At 48.3% G+C, this 24,454-nt stretch overlaps 2 protein-coding genes across 3 annotated transcripts; both read left to right on the top strand.

Annotated features, from left to right (window-relative positions):
* Positions 1–2,669: 2,669 nt before the first annotated feature.
* LOC147223282 (uncharacterized) lies at positions 2,670–13,936 on the top strand. Of its 2 annotated transcripts, XM_086166051.1 has the most exons (6): positions 2,670–2,891; positions 9,640–9,836; positions 9,939–10,082; positions 10,763–11,003; positions 11,877–12,152; positions 12,302–13,936. In XM_086166051.1, the coding sequence occupies exons 4-6, from the start codon at positions 10,934–10,936 to the stop codon at positions 12,553–12,555; spliced, it is 600 nt and encodes a 199-aa protein (XP_086022177.1). In that variant the 5' UTR covers positions 2,670–2,891; positions 9,640–9,836; positions 9,939–10,082; positions 10,763–10,933; the 3' UTR covers positions 12,556–13,936. The 2 variants fall into 2 exon arrangements, with proteins under 2 accessions (XP_086022177.1, XP_086022178.1); XM_086166052.1 differs by lacking the exon at positions 9,640–9,836.
* Positions 13,937–15,742: 1,806 nt separating this feature from the next.
* LOC147223281 (uncharacterized) lies at positions 15,743–17,343 on the top strand. Its single transcript, XM_086166479.1, has 3 exons — positions 15,743–15,944; positions 16,046–16,387; positions 16,811–17,343. Exons 1-3 carry the CDS (start codon positions 15,893–15,895, stop codon positions 16,948–16,950), a joined length of 534 nt encoding a protein of 177 aa, XP_086022605.1. The 5' UTR covers positions 15,743–15,892; the 3' UTR covers positions 16,951–17,343.
* The last annotated feature ends 7,111 nt before the right edge of the window (positions 17,344–24,454 follow it).

Raw genomic sequence — 24,454 nt, 5'->3', positions numbered from 1 at the left:
CAGCAGCTCTTATTTTGACTCATGGGCCTTGCCATGTGTCAACAGGAGGGATGGAGGTACTTATATCACAACACTTCTATACAATTAACCTAAATTACTATTTAGGACATTTTTGTGCACAATGTATAACATGCGTTAAACATAATGCTCAAGAAAACTTAAGGCCAAAGAAAGGAGGGTTTCCAGATCCACAATATCCTTTTGAAATAATACATGGTCGACCATTCAAGTTACTGATTACACATCCAGACCTAGAGACGGCCCTCACAGAAGACTCCATAGTGGAATACATGGTAGAAAAAATGGAAAAACACAAAGATAACGAGATGTAACAGACACAAATGATCTGCCTGAATCTCAAACTGCTCCACAGGTGAAGGTCCGAGTTGGTGATTGGATCTTTGTGAAAGTCATAAAGAGAAGCTGTCGGAGTTCAGCACGCCGGGAAGGATCGTTCCAAGTTCTTCTAACCACACCGACCGCAGTGAAAATTGCGGAAGGATCCACTTGGACTCATCGATCCCACTGTAAGGTACTCCCTGTGGATCCCACCGACACTGGCTGGTGGGGAAGGCTGACTACAAAGGGGAGCAAGAAGGACAGTCTTACTCGTCTCAAGGCATCGGCTGTGTCAGTGAAGAAACCACCGGATCCCGAGCCGTCTAGCTTGGAGGGATCCAGGATGAGCCGACAAAACAAGAGAACCCGACCCAGCAGGAGAAGGCAGAGACAAACGATGACAAGTCTGAGGAGAAAGAAGGACCATCTCAAAATGGTGAAGAACCAGCTGGAGGGTAAAGAGGACAGTGATACTTTAACACCATTTCCACAGTTTGACCCTCTTGGATGGATTGTAAACGGAACTTGGTCTCAAATAACTTTAAAATGCCTTACACCTGTAATTGTGATTCTTATCCAGTTTTGTTTGTTCACTATGTGCATTATTCCGTGTTCGAGAAGCATGATTGCTAAAATGGCTTCCGCAGCCTTTGTCCAGATGGCGATGATAGCAGTGCAGACCCGACCAAGGACTCACTACACTGGACAAACATATGAGCAACTGCCTGTGAGTGAGTTAGAAAAACATAACTGCAATAATTCGACTGTGGAAGACGACGATGATGTTGTATGAAGTGTTATCTCTAAACTTTGTACTAACATGGTGTGATGATGCCGAAGTGTTTAACATTGTTCGTAGTCTCATAAACAGGAGGGAAATGTTCGAGTTTTCTCTCTATATTCATAGCGATGTTATTTCCACTACTCACATGAAGACAGCCAGACGTGTGAGCACAAATGGCCTTTGTCCTCAAACAGGAACCTGCACCCATGATTGTATATTCAAGTCAGCATGAAGGTGTTGCAGCTCAGTGGTAGAGCGCAAGCATGAGGTCCCGGGTTCAATCCTCAGCACCTCCACTGTGTGGCGTCGGATGAAAGCGTCTGCAAAATGACTGCAAAGCAAACGGCAACCTACCCCCTGATAAGGAACTTACCCCCCTGAATGGAAACAGGAATCACCCTCTCCCTGTATATGATCTTGTCAACACCACCAACACACATTCACACGATAAAAGGCTGAGCAAGGAGGAACTCGGTGGGATTCTCTGGATCTTGCCTCCAAAGAGCGCTGAGTCTCCCCCTCTGCAGAGCTCAGAAGAATAGTCACTTGTCTGTGTTATTTCTTGTGATAACCTCGGTCTCCTCTTTACAGGCTTCAACTTAGACCGGCACGAATTAGGATCTCTCTCTAACAGATACCCTTTGGGACTCTGAGGTCACAGGGTGATTGAACATAAGATGTTATTTAGAATCAAAATAGATTTGAATAATTTCAAATAGATCAGACAATCTCCTAGAAATAAACCTCTGTTTTCCAGTTATTTTGGTAATCTCACCTAAAATAATCTGGAATTTATTTCTTCTTCTTCTTTCGGCTTTTCCCGTCAGGTGTCGCCACAGCGAGTCCACTTTCTCCATCTAACCCTATTCTCTGTATCTTCCTCTCTCACACCAACTACCTTCATATCTTCTCTCACTACATCCATAAATCTTCTCTTTGGTCTTCCTCCAGACCTCCTGCCTGGCAGCTCCAATTCCAGCATCCGTCTACCAATATATTCACTATCTCTTCTCTGTCCATGACCCAACCATCTCAGTCTGGCTTCTCTGACCTTCTCTCCAAAACATCTAACATGTGCCGTTCCTCTGATAGACTCATTCCTGATCCTCTCCATCCTGGTCACTCCCAAAGAGAACCTCAACATCTTCATCTCTGCAACCTCTAGTTCTGCCTGCTGTCTTTTGGTCATTGGAACAGTTTCTAGTCCAAACATCATCGCTGGTCTCACCACTGTCTTGTACACCTTTCTTTTTATTCTGGCTGATGTTCTTCTATCTCTTGGTACCCCTGACACTTTTCTCCACCCACTCCAACCTGCTTGGACCGTCTCTTCACCTCTTCTCCACACTCTCCTACGCTCTGGACTGTTGACCCCAAGTACCTGAAATCCTCCAGCTTCTTGATCTCCACTCCCTGTAGCCTCACCGTTCCACCCGAGTTCCTCTCGTTCCTATGAATCCCCGGAACCCCGGAACTTTTCTCGTTTCCGCCCGGACGACATTCCCCGCCGGACCTACTTCCGTTTCTGGTCTCCTCTATCTTAAAGCGTCCCCGGTGTTTTCGGCCGCGCCCCCCGCACCATGGAGGCTCCCGCAGCCGCCGAGCTGATGAAGAGGATTTCGCGGAGATTTTAAGAGGATTTTATTTTCTTACTTCCGCCGGAAAAAACGGTTGTATCGCGTTGGCGCTTACGCGAGGAAGCGGAATCTCTAAGCGAGGCTACGGAGGTTAGTGGAAGACGATGTGGTGAGGACGCCGAGGATTAAGGGTAAGTAAATATATAAATGAAAATGATGGAGGGCGATGCTAATCCACGTAGAGCACATAAGGAGGGGCAGATCCTTCACTTGGAAGGAAAATAGTGGACAAGGAAATGTTTCGGAGGGAAAGCAGAAAGGGGCGATGTTAGCCAAGCTATGTTAGCCAAGCTATGTTAGCCAAGCTATGTTAGCCAAGCTATGTTAGCCAAGAACTTAAAGCGATTTTGCCGAATTCCCACTGAAAAAATGCTTATATACAGTAAAGAAGAACAGAGTAGAAAGGAAAAGAAACTTATCAACCGCTATGATCAGTGGAAGGCTCTAGATGGCATAGATGGTGAATATGATGTAGATCAGAGGTGTCAAACTCATTTCTTATCGCGGCCACATTCGGCCGAGGTAGATGTCAAGTGGGCCGGACCGTTAAAATAATGGCATTCTCAGCGATAAATAACCAAAATATCATGTCTTTCCTCTGTTTTGGTGTAAAGAAGTACAAGAACATTAGACAATCTTGGAATTTCATGCACAATCCTTTTACAAAACATGTCATGAAATGTCCGTTTTTGTGGCCACGGGACCGGACTTTGTCGTCCCGGTGTGTTCAGATTATCATTCAGGGAAAAACGTCACAACGGCCAGGAACTAATCAAGCAAGAATGGTTTATTCAAAGTCAGGAAAATACACTTAGGAGATATCCCGGGCCAGAATGAATGTCACCCCGCGAGGATCGTTGGGCTCCTCCAGACACCCGCTGAGACGCGTCCGGTCGAATGTGTAGATGAAGAAGTTCTGGCCCCGATCCAAAGGATCAGGCTCATTTTATACCTTTTGGCCAAAAGGGTCGGAGGAAGTCCTGACAATGGCTTCCCCGACCCCCCCCGGTTTTACGCTCTCTAGGAGTGCGACCATCTGGGCTGCGGGGCCTCGTAAACTGCGCTTCGATCAGAGCTGTTGGTCGAAGGAAGTTTTGATAAACTTCCTCCGACCCCTGGTTTACGCTCTCTTGGACTGTGAGCACCTGGGTTGTGTAAAACCGTGCTTTGATCGAAGTCGCGGTTCGGAAGAAGTCCTGATAATGACTTCCTCCGACCCCTGGCTCTAGTCGATTATCCCCGGGGTGTCATTGGAACAGCAGGGAAGCGCATTCCTTCACCTTACATGATGGGGTCTCGCAGTTACATTTTACAGTCTTTGCAATTGATAGCGAAATAATGATGTGAGGTTGGAGATTCTATCATTTGACGTAGGAGATTTTGCAAGTCCCTCTCTTGACGTGAGCGTCCCCACGTCACACAAGGACTACAAAAAATAAGTAAATACAACAAATGCGTGCAAACACAAGGTATTATAACGGAATATTCTGACAATCCCTCTCTTGGTGTGACTTTGTCACACCACAACTCCTGAGAGTGGCCTAGTACAGTATGCCAGGGTGTAGACTTCATCATTCTAGTGTTCTTAATTGTGTGATTGTTTTAGCCTTGCGATCTTTCTGTATGTTTGGTCCTCTGTCAGGTGCCTTCTTCGTGTTGTGCGTCAGGATCGTGTTGCGGTGAGTGCAGAGGTGCACACGTGCCTCACCGACTTTTTTCTATAAGTGTTTTTCTTCAGACAGCCGGAGGTGTGTCTCCGACCGCCCCTTTCGACTCTTCTTCTTCGTCTTTGCTTTTGCTTGGAGGTCCAGTCTTCTGCTGGTAACGCGATGTTCCGAGGAGGGGGAACTGCCTTGGCGCAGTGGTTGAGGTGGAACCACGTCTTATGGCCCTCTACCTGTAGGCTGCGCGATGTCCGCCGTTGCACTCTGAGGGGGCCGTACCACCTTGGCGTCCACCGGCCGCTCTTGAACCTCTTCACATACACCCAGTCGAGAGCCTCGTCGTTTCGGTCCGGTTTTTCGTTGTCTGGTCCAGGCCTACGAGAAGACAGAAATGCTGCATTCACTTCCTCTTCTCTTTTTGGGTAGTGCTACTTGGTTCTGAAGGAGGGGCAGACGGCATGACCATCTCTCTTGCTCTGTTCTTCACGTCCGGCCCTCATTATCAGTGTCTTCATCGTCCGTTGGGAGGAGTTGTCCCCTCCCCTTTACTGTCCCGGTAATTTGAAACATGGGGAGGAGACGAGTTAAAGTAGCTGGGGGTGGAGTAAGGAGGAGGCAGGCTGGGGTGGAGTTGCCGTCTCATCTGAGTTTGATGTTTTGCCTTTCCTGAACATGCGGTCGGGGTGGTGGTGACAGCTGCGCCTACAGTGCAGCCCTCTGTTTGTCCCTCCATTTTTGCCACCAGGTTTGCAATATGTGATAACATACTTACTCGTTCTGAGGCAATATCACCTTTCTTGGCCCACTTCCCAGTGTTGCGCCTCCATTTAGGCACGCTACATTCTTCCTCCCGCCTGGCTTTACAATAAGATATTTCCATTTTTCCGCTTAATAACTGTGTCTTAAACATTCTTGTTAAAGGTCCGGTGTAATCTGGTTTTGGCCAATAAGTTCGCTTTTTCTCATGTTTTTCAAATTGTTTAAGTTTTACGGTCATCATCTGGGGGTGGTGGTGTACACCCCGGACGTGAGCGTTTCTACAATCATATTCCATCTATCGGCGAAGGTGGGGGAACCACCTTTACCCTCCTCCGCCAGCACCATCTTACAATCAGTTTTCCTTGTCATTCACACATCGATCTGCACTTTCACGCCTACTTCAACAGGCTGCCAGTTTACGTTTGCACCCTTAGGTTTCCACTGACACTGCTGCTTCAGCCATCCGGCACAGCATTCACACACAGAATTCAATATATGTATATTATAACCCTTACCCTTATTTCCCCCCCCCCTTTTTTTTTTTTTCTGATGTTCTATTGTTTTTTGTCTTCCTAATATTCCATTGTTTTTTGTCTTTCTTTGGCTTTTTGAACACTAACAGTCAGCACGGAGTGATAACTGCCCTGTTAGGTGGGGTCGTAAAACCCCCACTGCGCTTTATTGCCGGTGTCTCAGAGATTTCCTTCATCTCGACTGGTCTCAGACTCAGCCGCCATAAATTTTCTATATTATTTAATTATTTTTGGTTACCAAAACAAAAATAAAAATAAATAATGGGAACGGTATTTTGAACACTAGCGATCCACACGGCGCGATCAGTTCCGCTGATCCACGAGGTGGAGTTTCCGGCTCCCGCTGTCTTCTTTCACAGCGTCTCAGAGGTTCTCCTGACCTCGACTGGTTATGGATTGATCACCGTTCTCCAGGAGTCCTCGACTCCTCCGGAGGTTCTCTCTCAACCTCAACTTCACTTCACTTGGGATCCCACACAATAACCCTCTGACTCCCCACTTTGATCGATTAGTTCCTCTCCGTCTCTTGTTTTCCCGATTTATTTTCAAATTTCGGTTTTTAGTTTTTTCCCAATTCCAGGCTCTACTCTGTATCAGATTACGGTCACCCGTCGATTCCAGTAATTTATAATATCCAATCACAGTTTTTGGAAAAGGAAACCGCTTACCTTTAGTTGCGCGCGCTGTTTGGAATCGACAGTTTCCGTCCTCGAATACCTTCGAGCCTGCTTTTTTCCCGCTGAGAAATCCCGTCGGGAAGACCACACCGGTTGACCATCACATTTGATAATCACGTCGGGGTCACCAATTTGTCCGTTTTTGTGGCTCCTGCCACGGGACCGGACTTTGTTGTCCCGGTGTGTTCAGATTATCATTCAGGGAAAAACGTCACAACGGCCAGGAACTAATCAAGCAAGAATGGTTTATTCAAAGTCAGGAAAATACACTTAGGAGATATCCCGGGCCAGAATGAATGTCACCCCGCAAGGATCGTTGGGCTCCTCCAGACACCCGCTGAGACGCGTCCGGTCGAATGTGTAGATGAAGAAGTTCTGGCCCCGATCCAAAGGATCAGGCTCATTTTATACCTTTTGGCCAAAAGGGTCGGAGGAAGTCCTGACAATGGCTTCCCCGACCCCCCCCGGTTTTACGCTCTCTAGGAGTGCGACCATCTGGGCTGCGGGGCCTCGTAAACTGCGCTTCGATCAGAGCTGTTGGACCCCTGGTTTACGCTCTCTTGGAATATGAGCACCTGGGTTGTGTAAAACCGTGCTTTGATCGAAGTCGCGGTTCGGAAGAAGTCCTGATAATGACTTCCTCCGACCCCTGGCTCTAGTCGATTATCCCCGGGGTGTCATTGGAACAGCAGGGAAGCGCATTCCTTCACCTTACATGATGGGGTCTCGCAGTTACATTTTACAGTCTTTGCAATTGATAGCGAAATAATGATGTGAGGTTGGAGATTCTATCATTTGACGTAGGAGATTTTGCAAGTCCCTCTCTTGACGTGAGCGTCCCCACGTCACACAAGGACTGCAAAAAATAAGTAAATACAACAAATGCGTGCAAACACGAGGTATTATAACGGAATATTCTGACAATGAAACACCTCATATTTCCTTCGACAAAAGTGCGATTTACTTTTATCATTGACATGTTTGAATTGCAATCATGTGATCATTTGATCCCACTGATCGTACAAAGGCACAAACCTTTAACAAGTAATTGGTATTGAAAAATATAATAATGTACTTTAAGATTAAATGAGACTCATAAAGAAAGGGATTTTTAAACCATTTCCACATGTGCATATAAAATCTAAATTGAATCCCTGCCTTCACCTTACAAACTAAAAAGAGTGCTATTAAATGTGTAAGGAAGAAAGTGCTCACCTGTAAATGTGTAAACTTCATCCAGGAAACATAAATACATATACAACACGTACTGAAAATGCATGGAGTTGCATGAACAGTAGAATTCCATCATACTCGTTTGTAGTGAACCTGCTGACCGACATTAAATTGCAGATTTTCGCTGGCAAGTAGCCAGCTGGCTTTTGCCGCAGCTTCTCTGCTTTCACTGCTATTTGGGAAAGTGGACGCTGTTTCCTCAGACCTGCCTGTGATCGGTTGATCTTATCTCTCCTGTTTCTTTGCAAGCCGCCATATTTTTCACTTTGATGAGTCACGTAGCGGCGCAGAATATTATATTCTTTAAATACCGAAACTTGTTGCAAACACGCCGAGCACGAAGGTTTCCCTGCATCTCCGTAAATAAATAGGACGTAGGCCGTTTTTCTTTGTAAATTCTACACTCTTTAACTACTTTTCTCTATTTTGATAATGACATTTTGGCTGATGAGGGCGTAGCAGGAGGTGGAGAACAGGGTGGAAACAACATCATAACAAGCAGCAGGTGGTACATTGATACCGTCTGCTGATTGGTCCGTCTCAGTCATGCAGATTGTCGTCTACTCTGAGCAAAATAGTGCGCATCCTAGCGGAAAAATCTTACATTGCATTTAATTAAAAAAATTAAATCCTTGTCTTTCACCAAGCTTCACCAAGTTGTTGCTCCATCTTCTCCCATCGACATCTCCTGCCTGGCACAAGCTGTCCAGGACAGCATCGCTATCAACAGGTTGCCAACACCAGAACCCACTGTATTTAACGGCAACCCAATTGACTTCATTGAGTGGAAGGCCGCATTTAAAGCACTCATAGATAGAAAAAATATTCCCTCTGCTGATAAGCTGCATTATCTCAAACGGTATGTGGTGGGCTCGGTTCAGAAGTGTTTAGAAGGTACTTTCTATCGCAGTGATGATGCAGCCTACGGTGATGCCTGGAAAAAACTCGACCAGAGATACGGCCGGACCTTTATCATTCAAAGGGCCTTCCGAGAAAGGTTATCCAACTGGCCTGAAATCCTGGGAAAGGATGCTGAAGGACTGAGACATTTCTCTGATTTCTTAAATGCTTGTTTGCAGGCCATGCCTCATGTAAGGGGTTTGAATATCCTAAATGATTGTGAGGAAAATCAGAAGTTGAAAAGGAAACTGCCTGAATGGTTACATTGCATTACATTACATTACATTTGGCAGACGCTTTTATCCAAAGCGACTTACAATAGAGGACATAAGGACTGCAAATACACTTGCAAATACAAGATGCACAGGAAATATACAGAACAGTAAGCTGGGGTTAGCGAGGGTTTTTTTTTTTTTTTGGACACACACACACACACACTGCATAGCCTAACTTGCTGCCTGACCTGATCTGGGGCATCAGCGCATTAAAAAGTCCTGAAAGAGAAGAGTTTTTACCTGTTTCTTGAAGGTTGAGAGAGATGATGCTGGTCTTGTTGCTTCTGAAAGTTTGTTCCACCACTGAGGTAGTAGAACTGAGAACAGTTTGGCCTGAGATCGCTTAGAGCGAGCAGAAGGTGCTGCTAGTAGGTTTGTATTAGAGGAACATAAGGCCTTATCATTTGGTTCAGATATGCTGGACCTGTTCCTGAGGTGGTTTTGAAGGCCAGGGTCAGGACCTTGTGCTTGATCCTGGCAGCTACCGGATGAGCAGAGGTGCAACATGAGCCCTTCTGGGTTGAGTGAATACCAACCGTGCTGCAGCATTCTGGACCATCTGCAGTGGTTTTATTGCACGAGCAGGTCGTCCAGCGAGGAGGGAATCGCAGTCGTCCAGGCGGGAGATGAACGTAGCCTGAACCAATAGCTGTGCCGACTGTTGGGTCAGGTGGGGTCTGATTTTCTGAATGTTGTACGGCACAAATCTGCAGGCAGTCGAAGTGATACGGTTGGAGAATGACAGCCGATCGTCGATGGTTTTTTGCCACTTTGTTAGGGGCCTCTGTGGTGGAGCCCATCTTGAGGCTGATGTTGTGATGAATTGTCTCTTTGGCAGGGATCACCAGGAGTTCAGTCTTGGACCAGTTCAACTGTAGGTGGCGTTCTTTCATCCATGATGACGGTTCGGAGCGGCAGGCTGTGATGCCGGTCGAAACCGTGGCATCATCCGGGTGGAAGGACGGGTGCAGCTGTGTGTCGTCGGCAGAGCAGTGATAGGAGAAACCATGTGTTCTAATGACATGTCCCAGTGAGGTGGTGTACATTGTGAAGAGAAGGGGCCCCACTGATCCTTGGGGTACCCCGGTGGTGAGGGTGAGAGCTGAAGGTAATTTCCCTTGCCGTGACACCTTGAAGGAGCGTCCAGAGAGGAAGGAGTGGAACCAGGAGTGGAACCAGGAGTGGAACCAGGAGTGGAACCAGGAGTGGAGCCAGGAGTGGAACCAGGAGTGGAGCCAGGAGTGGAACCAGGAGTGGACGGCACCAGTGATTCCCATGGATGTGAGTATCTTGCGGAGAATTCTGTGGTTGACTGTGTCAAAGGCAGCTGATAAGTCTAGTAGGACGAGGACAGATGATCGTCCTTCGGTTCTTGCCGTCCTCAGAGCTTCTGTTACTGCCGGTAACGCAGTTTCGGTTGAATGCCCACTTTTGAAGCCAGATTGTTTCGGGTCCAGTCTGATTTAAAAAGTTGGTGACCTGTTTTGCAGCTGCCCTTTCCAGGATTTTTGAAAGGAATGGAAGGAGTGAGACAGGGCGATAGTTTTCCACCTGTGCTGGATTAAGTGTGGGTTAGCATCTCGGTGGAACCGCCAAGTAACTGTCCGTCTATCACAGGGAAAGGATTTTTTTTATGTCAGAATAATAATCCTCTGCTCTGCAAATGCCCTGACTTCCTGAAAGAGACACTGGAATGTAGGAGGACCCGTGCCAAGAACAACAAACTGTGCTACGGCTGCTTGAAACCTGGTCACGGTCCTACCGGTCTTCACAACTTCTCCTTGCACCGCATACAGTTTAAACAATCACAGCTGAAATCCATGCTAACACAAGTAAATTAGTGCTAACGGGGATAACTTAAGCCTTTACTAAACTGTTGCTCTTACTTGTTTAAATGTTTACATTTGCTCTTTGTTTTTCTTTCTTTCTTTGCTCTTCTATTTATCTTTATGGCTTGAAAGCGGACCTGGGAACTCATTTCCTTCCACAAACTGGAAGGTGAGCCAGAAGACAACCATGGGTGCCGGAAGTGGAAACACGTGTTCTTGCTTGTTCTTGCACCTTCCGTAGGGCGGAGCTGATCCGCATAGAAAAGCTGTACCACCTGCTCCTCCGCCTCTTTTCCCCTGATCATGTGCTCTCGTTGGACCTCGTTGGCCTGCGCCGTCCTTTTGGCGGCAACTCTGGTGTCGCACGGAGCCGGTAAGTCTCGCCGACATGACTTCACCGTGTTTTTTGAACGTATTTTGAGCGGCATTTGCGATCGACCGGTAAATCGGGCTCTGCCGTCGAGGGTCCGGCCAGGCCTTGGCCCGAGGGCCTCCACCAGGCATGTCGATGGTCCGGCGCAGCAGCTTTACGCTAGTTAGAGTCTCTCAAAACATCTCCCAGATTTGGAAATCAGTGCCTGGTGCCTCGAGGGGGTTCAGGTGGAAACGGCGGAGTTCGGCACCTTCGACCACTCCGGTAGTAACGGTACCTCGTATTTCTGAGCGCCTTTCTTAAAACTCGACGGCTCTTTGACAAAAGAGAGAACAGCATCAGATGGAACGGCAACGGATAAAGTCCACATGAAGCGGCAGGTGAAAGGCGGCGCAGGCAGCGGCTCTTAGCGTGAGCGGGCAAGTTTGGACAAGTGAGTTTTGATTTGGAGTCAAAATTTGGTTGTCGGAGGGCAAACGGTTCACATGAAACCGCTAATTAAGTCTCTCGATGTTTGTATACAAATGAAAAAAAAAACTTTTCGCTCGTCGGCCACCATTATTGCTTAAGACGCAACGCCGTCTGCAGCGACGTCACAGGGTTGACAGGGTTAGCATCGGGGCTAAGCGTGTCGGGGGGGCGGAGGTGAACTCCCAAGTGGGAACGAGCTTGAAGATGAAGAGCAACGAATCTGCCGAGAGGAAAGAGTTGGTAAAGGTGTTCGCTGAGGCAACTGTGTTGCTGCGCTAACAGAGAGTCGGTCAATGTTTTCTGCTTCTTTTTTTGGGGCCTGGAGCTCGGAACAGGACTGGTATGCTGGTCGCAGCAGAGGAACAGATCGACACCAAAACATTTCTTCTTTCTCCCCTGAAGGCGAGGTGCCGGTGTCTGTCCCGGTCGCTGGATGCTTCACTCTGCCGTCCAAATGTTCCAGTGCTACAAATGAGCTTATGTGTAGTGACCCAAGAGACAACGTCATCTATCAGAAAGGTCATAACCCTGAAATCCAAGAGAAGTGGCAACACAGGACCTCCATTAAGATTTCTGGAGGCCTCTTCTCGTTGTATATCTGCAATGTGACACTACAAGACATCGGAACGTACTATTGCGAGTGCCTCTCCAGTTTTGACGGAGTTCAACTGACCGGCGGTGAGTCATCATTTACCCCCGTTAGCTAATCCTGCCAAAATATCGTGTCTCTCCAGTTTGTTTTTTCTGCACAATGTAGTTATTGTCACATGACCAGACAGGTGCTTTCCAGACTGTCGTTCCCTTTGATAACACAGCTTTTCTCGTAGTTCCAGAGTCAGCGTATGAGGGGACGGCAAAAAATAGCATCACCACAACCACCAACACCACCACTGGCAAGTCCAAAAAAATCACCATTGTCATCGTGGTCATCGTGGTCATCGTGGTCATCGTGGTCATCGTGGTCATCGTGTTCATAAACTGGGTCAAGAGTCGCTGGCAGGGAGTTGAAGAGCCAGGCTCTTCGCAACAGTCAGGAACCGATGTAGAAGGGCAACTGCAAACCCCGAGTACCTCGAACTGAACCCCCTTGTTCCTGAAGCTGTGCTGCCTATTGTTACTTGTTTTTTTCATTTTGGACATTCATTTTGTATTTTATACGTTTGCAATCCAATTTTGAATCTATTTCTGAACAAGTCTCAGTGCATGAGGACCCAAATGAAGAAACTGGCAGGCTTTTTGCCATTATGGTCTGGTAGTGTAGCGGCAGTTTTGCATGCTACTCCATGTTGTTTACATATGTGGTCCTCTAGTATTTGAATTTAAAAACAGTGTTGGAGCTTGTGGTGGTAAGAAGAGGTTAAGCATTCCGGTGCATCTGAAGGAAATATGAGCCAAACGCGAGAAGGGTGTTGCTATCAGAGATCTCGCTAAGCACTACGACAAGGCAACATCGATCGTGACTGAAGGGGCGACTAACTATGCAAAGGTCGCAAGCTGTAGAAGAAGTAGAAAAATAAAATAAAAAATTTTTTAAAAATTAAAAAAAAAACATCTAGCTCAGTCAAATAGAGATAATATATTCAACTCTCCAAGTATATTTTAATGGACGACCATTTGTCAAGATACAGGTGTGTCTGAAGTCCATGCAGTTTCCATCCTGAAGCCTCTGATGCTGCTGGTCCAGTAGGCTGGTGGGGTTCGAGCCAGTTTACTGGGATCATTTTATGTGCAATTAATAGAAGAACTCAAAGCGAAAACAGCTGTTTTTTCCTTAAATCGCTTGTTGCTGCTGCTCCCATAATAAATTATTTTGGATCAATTGGTCCGTTTCATTTCAAAATCTCACTTATTTGTTTTTTTACCTCTTCCCAGAGTTTCATCAGTTTAGGGCAGTCCCAAAAAATTATGCCACAGCCCCTCCAACACAGGGGAGAACAGTTATTATCATAAGAAGCTATTATCAAGGGAGGTTTAAAATATTCTTAACGTCCAGCTGAACTCCCCCCATGTTGGGCTGCTTAAACATTGTTGCCAGGGCAACCAGGAACTTAGATTCCAGTTCCCACTTAGCTTTCACATCCAGTGTGTCCAGTGAAGTGTCCATACGTATCCTGCCATATATATGTGATGTTGTATTTTTAATGTTCATTTTGTTCTCAACTATCTCAGTCCAATATTGTTCAAAATTAGTCGAAGCTTCTTTAATATTGTCCCATTCTTTGTGTGTCATCAAATAATGTTGAATTTGAGAATATCTAAATGAATCCTTCCAATTTTATAAGCACTGAGATTTACTGTTAATTTGTACTCTTGTGATATCTATTTTGCATATTTCATGCCAACAGGCAGAAAGATATGCAGCAAATTCAATCAAGGTAAAACAAAGTACAAATGCAGTATTTCTGTTTTTTTTTGTATTTGTTACAAAAATAAATAAATGAATCTACCAAAGAGTGCAGCTTGTTTTTGGGGCTGGAGAACGGATCCATGGGGTTTACAAGGATTTCAGCGGAAAAAAATGATTCGGTTCGTCGACGTTTGGTGAGCGGAGTCTCCAACTTACGGCAAAAGTGAGCTTCTTGGATGATCCACTGGACCGCCGTTGTTCTCCTACGGACAGCAGATCCGGTGAACTAAGAAAAGTCTCCATTGCTGTCTGACCTGCCGTGGTCGCTTGGGTCCGTGGATCTTTCTTCTGTGGTTCAAAGCGTATCCTCTGATTCACTGCAAGCCCTTTGCTTCTTGGGGATCCTAATCCTACACGTCATCTTCTTTCATGGTCATTTCGTCGCCCTTCATCGTCTCATGATGCCTTTCTTTGGTACATTTAAGCTGCTTTTCAATTTCCTCATCATACAAGTCCTGCCCCAAGCGGAGGAGCTCAAGTATCTCGGGGTCTTGCTCACAAGTGAGGGAAGGAGGTGTAGAAGGTCAATTTACCGGTGGATCGACGTCCCGATCCTCTCCTCCGGTCACCAGCTGTGGGTGGAGACCAGAAGAACCAGATCACGGATCCAAGCGTCTGAGATGTGTGTCCTCCTCAGGATGTCCGGGCTCTCCGTCATGAATCCGTCATGTCCGGACGCCTCCTGGTGAGGTGTTCTAGTCAAGTCCCACAAGGAGGAGAGACAGGACACACTTGAAGTGGAGTGGAGGACGGTGGAGGTATGCCTCTTTTGGAAGCCAATGGCGTCATCTCATGGTCCACACCTGTCACGGCAGGTGGAGCTGGACGCTGAAGATGAACAAGATCAGCAGGCTCGACCCTCGCGTTGGTTGAAGAACTCCGTCGAAGAAACTCCACGTAAGAATAAACAAGCGAGCCGATTGGCTCCCTGACCTGAGACCTCATCCCTCTCAGTTGGAGATTGCGATCTTCTCAGGGAGTGAGAGTGTGTGTTTGTGTGATGTGTTTAGTGCAAGAAGTGAGAGGGAAGGTCCATGCCTACTTCCTGTCTGGTTGCTACCTCTCGCTTTCAGGGCTGCCGCTGACAAGCCTTGTGGTGAATGAAGAAGCAACTCGTGCATCAGTCTACTCCTGCCGGTTCAGGAGAAGCTCTCCACCACCAAGACTTCTGCCAGGCCTCCTCATGGCACACATGGTGACTGGCTAGCAGGCGAACCTAGCAGGGGATCTGAGAGTAGCAGCGGGTCCCATAGATATAGTGTGCATGCCTATCCTAGTGGGTACACCTTGGGGTGGGTACAGCCCTATTTAGGAGTCGCACTGCGTACCCCGATGGAGGAAGGACCTAGATAAGAGGCCTGAAAAAGGAGGCTCGGTCAACAAGGAGTGCAGGGAACTTGAGGAGGACCGAAGTGATAAGACAAATGAAGAAACGCATCAGGACACATGAAGCCAACACCGGATTGACACCTCGAGTTTGTGGATCCACCTGCTCTGAAGGCTGCAGACAGCGTGGATCAAGTATTGGACTCTGTAGGCAAGGCAAGACTCACAAGTAGCAGAAGCAGGACTGTCATCATCGGACACGATGGACCACCAAGAGAGTGTGTGTGCGAGTGTGTCCATACTTGTATGCTCAAGGCTGCTGTTAGAAAAGTCAACAGGGAGTTGCTGTCAGCTAGCAGTTAGCTGTTTTGCCCCGAAGGAGAAAGAAACACTGGATGGATGAAGGGATGGATGAGCTGAGTTGTCCTGCAGTTTGGCTGCTGGTGGTTCTTCTGCTGATGTTTGCTTGGGGGGTGTGTTGGTTCTTCATCTCAGAGGGTTTGACTTTGACAGGTCACACAGCCTGGGGTCGGGGTCGGGGTTTGGGGGCGGAGCCTACCGATCCCTGCGCCTCACGGCCCACTTTCCACAACACTCTTGCTCAAGAAGATACCTGCTTCCTGGAGGTTTGCCTTCGGCTGACGACACCCTGCTTTCCGTCTGCGTCGTTTCTGGGTCAGGAACGATGGAGATCTTCTGGATGTTCCTGCTGGTCGGCGTGGCCTCCGGCAGCGACTGTGAGTCCTGGCGTCCTCGAACGCAAACTGGTCTTGTTCCTTCTTCCTGGTTCATCCACGGACACTCAGATGGAAATTTGTTGTCGCGGTAACCCCGCCAGGTACCTTCAACGTGGACCAGGCCGAGGAGAACCAGAACGTGACGCTGGAGTGGAACTTCACGCCCGCCGCCTCTCTGGGCTCGCTAACGGTGCGCTGCGAGCAGACGCCCGCTGCCGGCGGCGCCGCCGTCGTCCTCTTCAGCCTGCAGGGCGGCGTGGAGGACGGCGCCCTGGACCGGCGCTTCGACGGGAGGGTTCGGAGCGACGCCGACGCCCTGGCGGAGGGTCGGCTCCGCCTCCTCGTGTCGGAGCTCCGCCCCCAGGACTCGGGCTGGGTCCGGTGCTGGGTCGCCGTGGGCAACGGCGGCAGGGACGTGGGGAGATGTTACCTGAACGTCACGGGTGAGGACGGACCATCTTCTTCGGCTCTTTGATGTCAGAAGTCTTTGATGACCCAGATCTTTGTTGTCCGTCTGTTCTTCAGAATTTCACCATCTCTTTGATCTCTTCACTCCTGCTCTTGATTCTCCTCGGAGCCTTTGATCTTCATGATTTTATATTTGATCTCAGTGATTTCAGTGACATCTTTGATCTCTTAACGATGCACATCTGTGATTCTCTGTCAAGCCTTTGACCTTGATGTTATTGATTTTAACCAAACTCCATATCAATGATCTCTATGATCTACTGAAATCTCTGTGAAGCTTGAGATCTAATGATTTTAATGACTTCTTTGATCTTGGTGATCCAACATTGGATCTCTTTGATTTCAATTATATCTTTGATCTTTTTGACGACCAGTTACGTTTCTGCGTGTCGTCATAGCGGCGCCCACGGAGGACGCGGCGGCGAGGCCCGGGACCATCAACGCCTCCACCGGGCTGCTGCTGACGGCGATCGCGGCGGCGACGGCGGCGGCGGTTGCCGTGGGTTACCTGGTCTACATGTCGGCCTACGAACGCTGAGGAGCGCCGGGGGCGGAGCTTCCTTCATCAAGTCTGGTCTCTGGCGACAAAAACAGGAAACCAGAATGACAGTCGCCCCTGACAACCAACATGCGGGATCAATCCCATAATTTTGCGCTCAACACCTCAAACGCCATGTGGATTGATCCAAGATGGCCGCCCACCACCCCAGCAGAAACTACAAGGACTTCTTCTTCTTCTTCTTCTTCTTCTTCTTCTTCTTCTTCTTCTTCTTCTTCTTCTTCTTCTTCTTTCGGCTTTTCCCTTCAGGTGTCGCCACAGCGAGTCAACCTTCTCCATCTAACCCTATTCTCTGGATCCTCCTCTCTCACACCAACTACCTTCATATCTTCTCTCACGACGTCCATAAATCTTCTCTTTGGTCTTCCTCCAGACCTCCAATTCCAGCATCCGTCTACCAATATATCCTCTATCTCTGTCCATGACCCAACCATCTCAGTCTGGCTTCTCTGACCTTCTCTCCAAAACATCTAACATGTGCTGTTCCTCTGATAGACTCATTCCTAGAAGAAGATTTCGTTGGATTTAGTGATCAAGAGTGACACAGATTGTTTGGTTGTAGCATGAGCTACATGCTATCGCTATTTGAATGACTCTTATGTTAGCATAGCCTAGCAGGCACATTCTCAGTTTGTTGTTTATGCGTCTTAAAGGCGATACTTATTCAACCTGTTGTTCCCTATTTTATTTTTATTTTAAATTGCCTTTCAAGATGAAATGTCGTTTCTCGGTGTTGGATTTTATCAAATAAATTTCCCCCAAAAATGCGACTTATTTATGTTTTTTTCATTCTTTATCATGCATTTTTTGCAGGTGCGACTTATAATCCGAAAAATACAGTATTTTTGTTTGTTCCTGAGCAGAAATTCTCAACATTTAGGTTCCAAAACAGAAGACGGGAATCACACGGCACGGACATCGTCCCTCCGCCGATCGATCGATCGGTCGAGAGGCCGATCGCGACCCGCATCAAGGACTCCATGGAAGTCACCGCGGACCTTCTCCGGTCGGCCTGAAGGAAGACCAAGCACAGAGAGGAGGTGGAACACCTGCTGCAGAGACCACAACCTCTGCATCAACGTGAAGGAACCCGAGGAGACGGAGGCTGTAGAACGTATCCGTGCACGTATCCAACCGGTGACGTGCGCTGAGGTTCATGGCTGCTGAGGCACTGATGTCATCAGTCAGATTTACAAACATATGAAGCTACAGAGAAGCTTGTTCACCATTTTATGGGCAGCAGTTGATGTGTTTTGATTGAAATATCATATCAGCACTCTTGACATATACAAGCTGTAGTGTAGAAAAAAAAGTGCATGTAAAAAAACGTTATTATCTCTTACCTTTATTTATAAATGAAGTCCATGCAGCTGCTCCTTCTGAAGCATCCATAACCTGCTTGTAGAAGTCTTCCTTATCTTTCTTCTGTTTTAAAAGTCTCTCAATGGAAATCACCGCCAGTGAAGACGGTCGTCTCGATCGGTCCTGTTCCGACTCTATGTTTTGAGTCTTTTCAAGGTCGAGAACGAGCGCTGCAACGATGCTGTCGTAGCCGGAACGGTGACTAACCGGTGACTAACCGGTGACTAACCGGTGACTAACCGGTGACTAACCGGTGACCACCAGCCGGAGCAACCTTGTCTTCTCAGGAACAGTTTGGATGAGATCCTTCTGGGACAAAAAGTGGAGAAGCTGCCCAGGAGGTTTACATTCATCCCTCAGCGTTTGTGAGCTTTACAGACCCGTGAGATCGGGAAAGATAACTAGATGGCTGCACTTGACTTGCTAACTGTTTACTGTAGCCTGCTAATGCTAATTGTATTATTCTGGAGCTGAGTAGTGAGAAGGATCCCTGGGATCAGCGGCGGCTCCTAACATGAGGCACCGTCACTGGCTGCCTCACCTCATGTCGCTTCACAGTCGTTTTAGGATAACAAGAAACACGTAACCGTTGTTGACGAAAAACATTAGACACATCAGCTAAACGATGGAAATTTAGTTTGTACATCAAAAGTGTTTTTTTAATAGTGACGACCACAGAGACAGCAATACGGTCTCAGTGCATAGCATGCTAGCACAGTTAGCAGAATCATTGCCCCGTCACCGCACGTCTCCTCTTCAGATTTGAACGTTAAATGTGAATTTTTCTTTCAGCGATTTTGAAAAAAAAATGCTGAAGTTAAGTGGAAAACAACTTTATAGTACAAATCACTGAGTAAATATAACCATTCAATTTTGCATTTTTTTCTCTGTGATGACAGGTGAGGCCCGGCCTCCCCCTGCCTCTACTGCATCCAACGACCTCACCTAGAGTAGCAGCGCTCTCCTTGCACTGCATACAGTTTAAACAATCACAGCTGAAATCCATGCTAACACAAGAATAAGAATAAGAATAAGAATAAGAACAACTTTATTAATCCCGAAGGAAATTGCAGTGCCAGAGTTACAGAATATAAAACAGTAATAAATAATAAAGAAAGGCAGAATTAGAAATAAAAATAAACTATAAACTATAAAGTGTTTCAGTGAAACTATAAAGTGTCTTAGTTAGCAGTGATAAACCTATAAGTGTCTTAACATTATAGTGTAGCAGTTATGGGATGAGATGAAATATTGCACAGTGTAGCTGTTATGAGATGAAATATTGCACAGTTTCTGAATATTGCACAGAAATGAGATATTGCACATTTTTGTTTGTTTTTAAGTTAAAGATAGGTTGTTATGGTTGCCGGCGGCTGAATGGAGAGGAATTAAAAAGTCTGATCGCCTCGGGGAGGAAAGACCTCCTGTGGCGTTCAGTGGAGCTCCTCGGTGGTATCAGTCTACGGCTGAAAGAGCTCTTACAGGACGTCAGTGTGGTATGCAGGGGGTGATGGATGTTGTCCATGATGCTGAGGAGCTTCTTCAGCATCCTCCTCTCTGACACCTGCACCACAGACTCCAGCTCCACGCCCAGGACAGATCCAGCTCTCCTGATGAGCTTGTTGAGTCTGTTCGCATCAGCTGTCTTGAGCCTGCTGCCTCAGCACACAACGGCGTAGAAGATGACGCTGGACACCACCGAGTGGTAGAACATCTGCAGCGTGGTCCTGCAGACGTTGAAAGATCTGAGCCTCCTGAGGAAGAACAGGCGGCTCTGACCCTTCTTGAAGATAGCGTTGGTGTTAATAGTCCAGTCCAGTTTATTGTCCAAGTGGACACCCAGGTACTTGTAACTGTCCACAATGTCCACCTCTGTACCCCTGATGGTGACTGGGGTCGGATGGGTCCTCTGTTTCCTGAAATCCACCACCAGCTCCTTTGTCTTTGTGACATTGAGCTGGAGGTGGTTCAGTCCACACCACTCCACAAACCTGTCCACCATGCTCCTGTACTCCTCCTCCTGGCCTCCGTTGATGCAGCCCACGATGGCAGAGTCATCTGAGAATTTCTGCAGGTGGCAGGACTGCGAGGAGAACCTGAAGTCTGAGGTGTAGAGCGTGAACAGGAAGGGAGACAGGACCGTCCCCTGTGGCGCCCCCGTGCTGCTCACAATGGTGTTCGACGTGATGTTCCCCAGCCTCACGTACTGCGGCCGACCTGTGAGGTAGTTGTTGATCCAGGCCGCGAGTGGAGCATCTACCTGCATGTCCAGAAGCTTCCTGTTCAGCAGGGCAGGTCGAATGGTGTTAAAAGCACTGGAGAAGTCAAAGAACATGACTCTCACAGTGCTTCCTGCCTCCTCCAGGTGTGTGTAGATTCTGTGCAGCAGATAGATGATGGCGTCTTCCACTCCTATCCGGGGCTGGTATGCGAACTGCAGGGGGTCCAGCGAAGGTCCGACGACTGTGCGAAGGTGCCTCAGGACGAGCCTCTCCAGCGACTTCATGACGTGTGATGTCAGGGCCACTGGTCTGTAGTCGCTGTGTGTGCTGGGATGCTTCACCTTGGGCACTGGAACCAGACATGAGGTTTTCCACCGGTCGGGGACAACCATCTGGGTCAGGCTCAGGTTGAAGAGATGTGAGAAGATCCCACACAGCTGAGAGGCACATCCTTTCAGCACTCTGGGGCTAAGGCCGTCAGGGCCAGCAGCTTTCCTGGGACGAAGGCGGCTGAACTCTCTTCTCACCTCCTCAGCGGTGAAGGCAACAGGAGGGGGTGGAGAGAGTCCTATTGGGGGGCAGGAGGGCTGAGGTGTTAACGAGACGTCGTCCAGGGAAGCAGAAGAGGTGCGTGGGGGAGGGGGAAAGCTCCTTAGAGTGAGGGGTGAGGGCACAGGGGAAGGAAAGTCCTGAGAGGAGCTGGGGGGAGGGTGGGCGGAGGCACCTTCATCAAATCTGTTAAAAAACAGGTTTAGTTTGTTTGCCTCCTGCAGGTCTCCTTCCATCATCACCTGGCTTGCTTGTTTTCCATGGCCAGTGATGGTTTTCAACCCACTCCACACCTCCCTCATGTTGTTCTGCTGGAGTTTGCTCTCCAGCTTCCTCCTGTAACTGTCCTTTCCCTCTGCGATCTTCTCCCTCAGCTCCGTCTGCACCTTCTTCAGTTCCTCTTTGTCTCCACTCCTGAATGCCGCCTTCTTCCTGTTCAGCGTGTCCTTAATGTCCTTAGTCACCCAGGGTTTGTTGTTTGAGAAACAACGCACAGTCTTGGTGGGGATGATGTTGTCCGTGCAGAAGTTAACATAGTCAGTTATACAGTCGGAGAGTTTCCTGACGTCGTCTCCCTGGTCTTCGCAGAGCACAACCCAGTCCGTCGTCTCGAAGCATCCCTGAAGAGTCAGTTCTGCCTCCTGTGACCACCTCCGGACAGTTCTGGTGATCACAGGTTGCCGCTGGACCTCAGGGACATAGCGAGGCTTCAAGTGGACCAGGTTGTGGTCTGACCTGCCCAGAGCAGGGAGAGCTGTACAGCTGTATGCGTCCTTGGCATTGGCGTACAGCAGGTCCAGAGTTTTATTGTCTCTTGTCTTGCAGTCCACAAACTGTTTGAAAGTGGGCAGAGATGATGACAGGGTGGCGTGGTTGAAATCCCCAGAGATGGCTATGAAGGCACTGGGGTGCCGGGTCTGGAGTCTCGCGACCGCGGAGCTGATGACGTCATTAGCCCGCGGTGCATCGGCCGACGGTGGGATGTAAACAGTGATCATGATTGCATGGGAAAACTCTCTGGGCAGATAGTATGGCCGGAGACTCACCGCCAACAGTTCGATGTCCGGGCAGCAAACACGCTCCTTCACCGTAACGTGTCCGGGGTTGCACCACTTGTTGTTTACAAACACAGCGACACCTCCTCCCTTCTTCTTGCCGCTGCCGGCACAACTCCGGTCCCCTCGCACCAACTGAAAGCCGGGTAAACTCACCACAGAGTCCGGTATGTTGTTGTTTAGCCAAGTCTCAGTGAAGGACAACACCGAGGCCTCACGAAACACACCGTCGCTCCGTGTGAGCGCTGTAAGCTCCTCCAACTTGTTGCCCAGCGATCTCACGTTTCCCATCACAATGAAGAGGAGATTCGGTCTGTATTTCCTCTTCCTCACCCACCGTCTCCTCCCGGCCCTGCAGCCCTGGTATTTCCTCCGTAGCTCCTTAGGGATTTCGTGCCTCTCCCCCATCTCGCCGCTGTGTCGAAGCTCCATCAGCTGGTCCCGGGTGTAAACAATTGCGCCATTGCGCCGCTCCGCCAGGACCGGGATCCGGCTCGAAAAAAGTGCTCCAAACACCGCGAAAACAAGAAAGAGCGAATGGAACATCATCTAGTGCTGAGGCAAAAACCTTAACTAAATTGTCACTAAGGAGAAGAGTGGATAAAAATTAAAAAGAAAAGTAGAAGATTTACGAGAGAGACGCTCGGTGAGGAGCAACTCTGGCAGGCAGCCGCCCGAGGCAGCGCCGGAAGTCATTAGTGCACAAGTAAATTAGTGCTAACGGGGATAACTTCACCCTTTACTAAACTGTTGCTCTTACTTGTTTCAATGTTTACATTTGCTCTTTGTTTTTGTTTCTTTGCTCTTCTATTTATCTTTATGGCTTGAAAGCGGACCTGGGAACTAATTTCCTTCCACAAACTGTAAGGTGAGCCGGAAGACAATCATTGGTGCCAGAAGTGGAAACATATGTTCTAGCTTGTTCTAGCTTGTTCTAGCTTGTTCTAGCTTGTTCTAGCTTGTTCTAGCTTGTTCTAGCTTGTTCGAGAACCTTCCATAGGGCGGAGCTGATCTGCATATAAAAGCGGTACCACCTGCTCCTCCGCCCCTTTTCCCCTGATCATGTGCTTTCTTTGGACCTCGTTGGCCTGCACCGTCCTTTTGGCAGCAACTCTGGTGTCGCACGGAGCCGGTAAGTCTCGCCGACATGACTTCACCGTGTTTTTTGAACGTATTTTGAGCGGCATTTGCGATCGACCGGTAAATCGGGGTCTGCTGTCGAGGGTCCGGCCAGGCCTTGGCCCGAGGGCCTCCACCAGGCGTGTCGATGGTCCGGCGCAGCAGCTTTACGCTAGTTAGAGTCTCTCAAAACATCTCCCAGATTTGGAAATCAGTGCCTGGTGCCTCGAGGGGGTTCAGGTGGAAACGGCGGAGTTCGGCACCTTCGACCACTCCGGTAGTAACGGTACCTCGTATTTCTGAGCGCCTTTCTTAAAACTCGACGGCTCTTTGACAAAAGAGAGAACAGCATCAGATGGAACGGCAACGGACAAAGTCCACATGAAGCGGCAGGTGAAAGGCGCCGCAGGCAGCGGCTCTTAGCGTGAGCGGGCAAGTTTGGACAAGTGAGTTTTGATTTGGAGTCAAAATTTGGTTGTCGGAGGGCAAACGGTTCACATGAAACCGCTAATTAAGTCTCTCGATGTTTGTATACAAATGAAAAAAAAACTTTTCTCTCGTCGGCCGCCATTATTGCTTAAGACGCAACGCCATCTGCAGCGACGTCACAGGGTTGACAGGGTTAGCATCGGGGCTAAGCGTGTCGGGGGGGAGGAGGTGAACTCCCAAGTGGGAACGAGCTTGAAGATGAAGAGCAACGAATCTGCCGAGAGGAAAGAGTCGGTAAAGGTGTTCGCTGAGGCAACTGTGTTGCTGCGCTAACAGAGAGTCGGTCAGTGTTTTCTGCTTCTTTTTTTGGGGCCTGGAGCTCGGAACAGGACTGGTATGCTGGTCGCAGCAGAGGAACAGATCGACACCAAAACGTTTCTTCTTTCTCCCCTGAAGGCGAGGTGTCAGTGACTGTCCCGGTCGGTGGATGCTTCACTCTGCCGTCCAAATGTTCCAGTGCTACAAATGAGCTTATGTGTTGTGACCCAAGAGACAACGTCATCTATCGGAAAGGTAATAACCCTGAAATCCAAGAGAAGTGGCAACACAGGACCTCCGTTAAGATTTCTGGAGGCCTCTTCTCGTTGTATATCTGCAATGTGACACTACAAGACATCGGAACGTACTATTGCGAGTGCCTCTCCAGTTTTGACGGAGTTCAACTGACCGGCGGTGAGTCATCATTTA

Source organism: Fistularia commersonii, chromosome 19 (assembly GCF_037954325.1).
Source record: "Fistularia commersonii isolate RoL2024-O1a breed Wild chromosome 19, RoL_Fcom_v1.0, whole genome shotgun sequence".
Lineage (NCBI taxonomy): Eukaryota > Metazoa > Chordata > Actinopteri > Syngnathiformes > Fistulariidae > Fistularia > Fistularia commersonii.
This window is presented reverse-complemented; position numbering and strand designations above follow the sequence as displayed.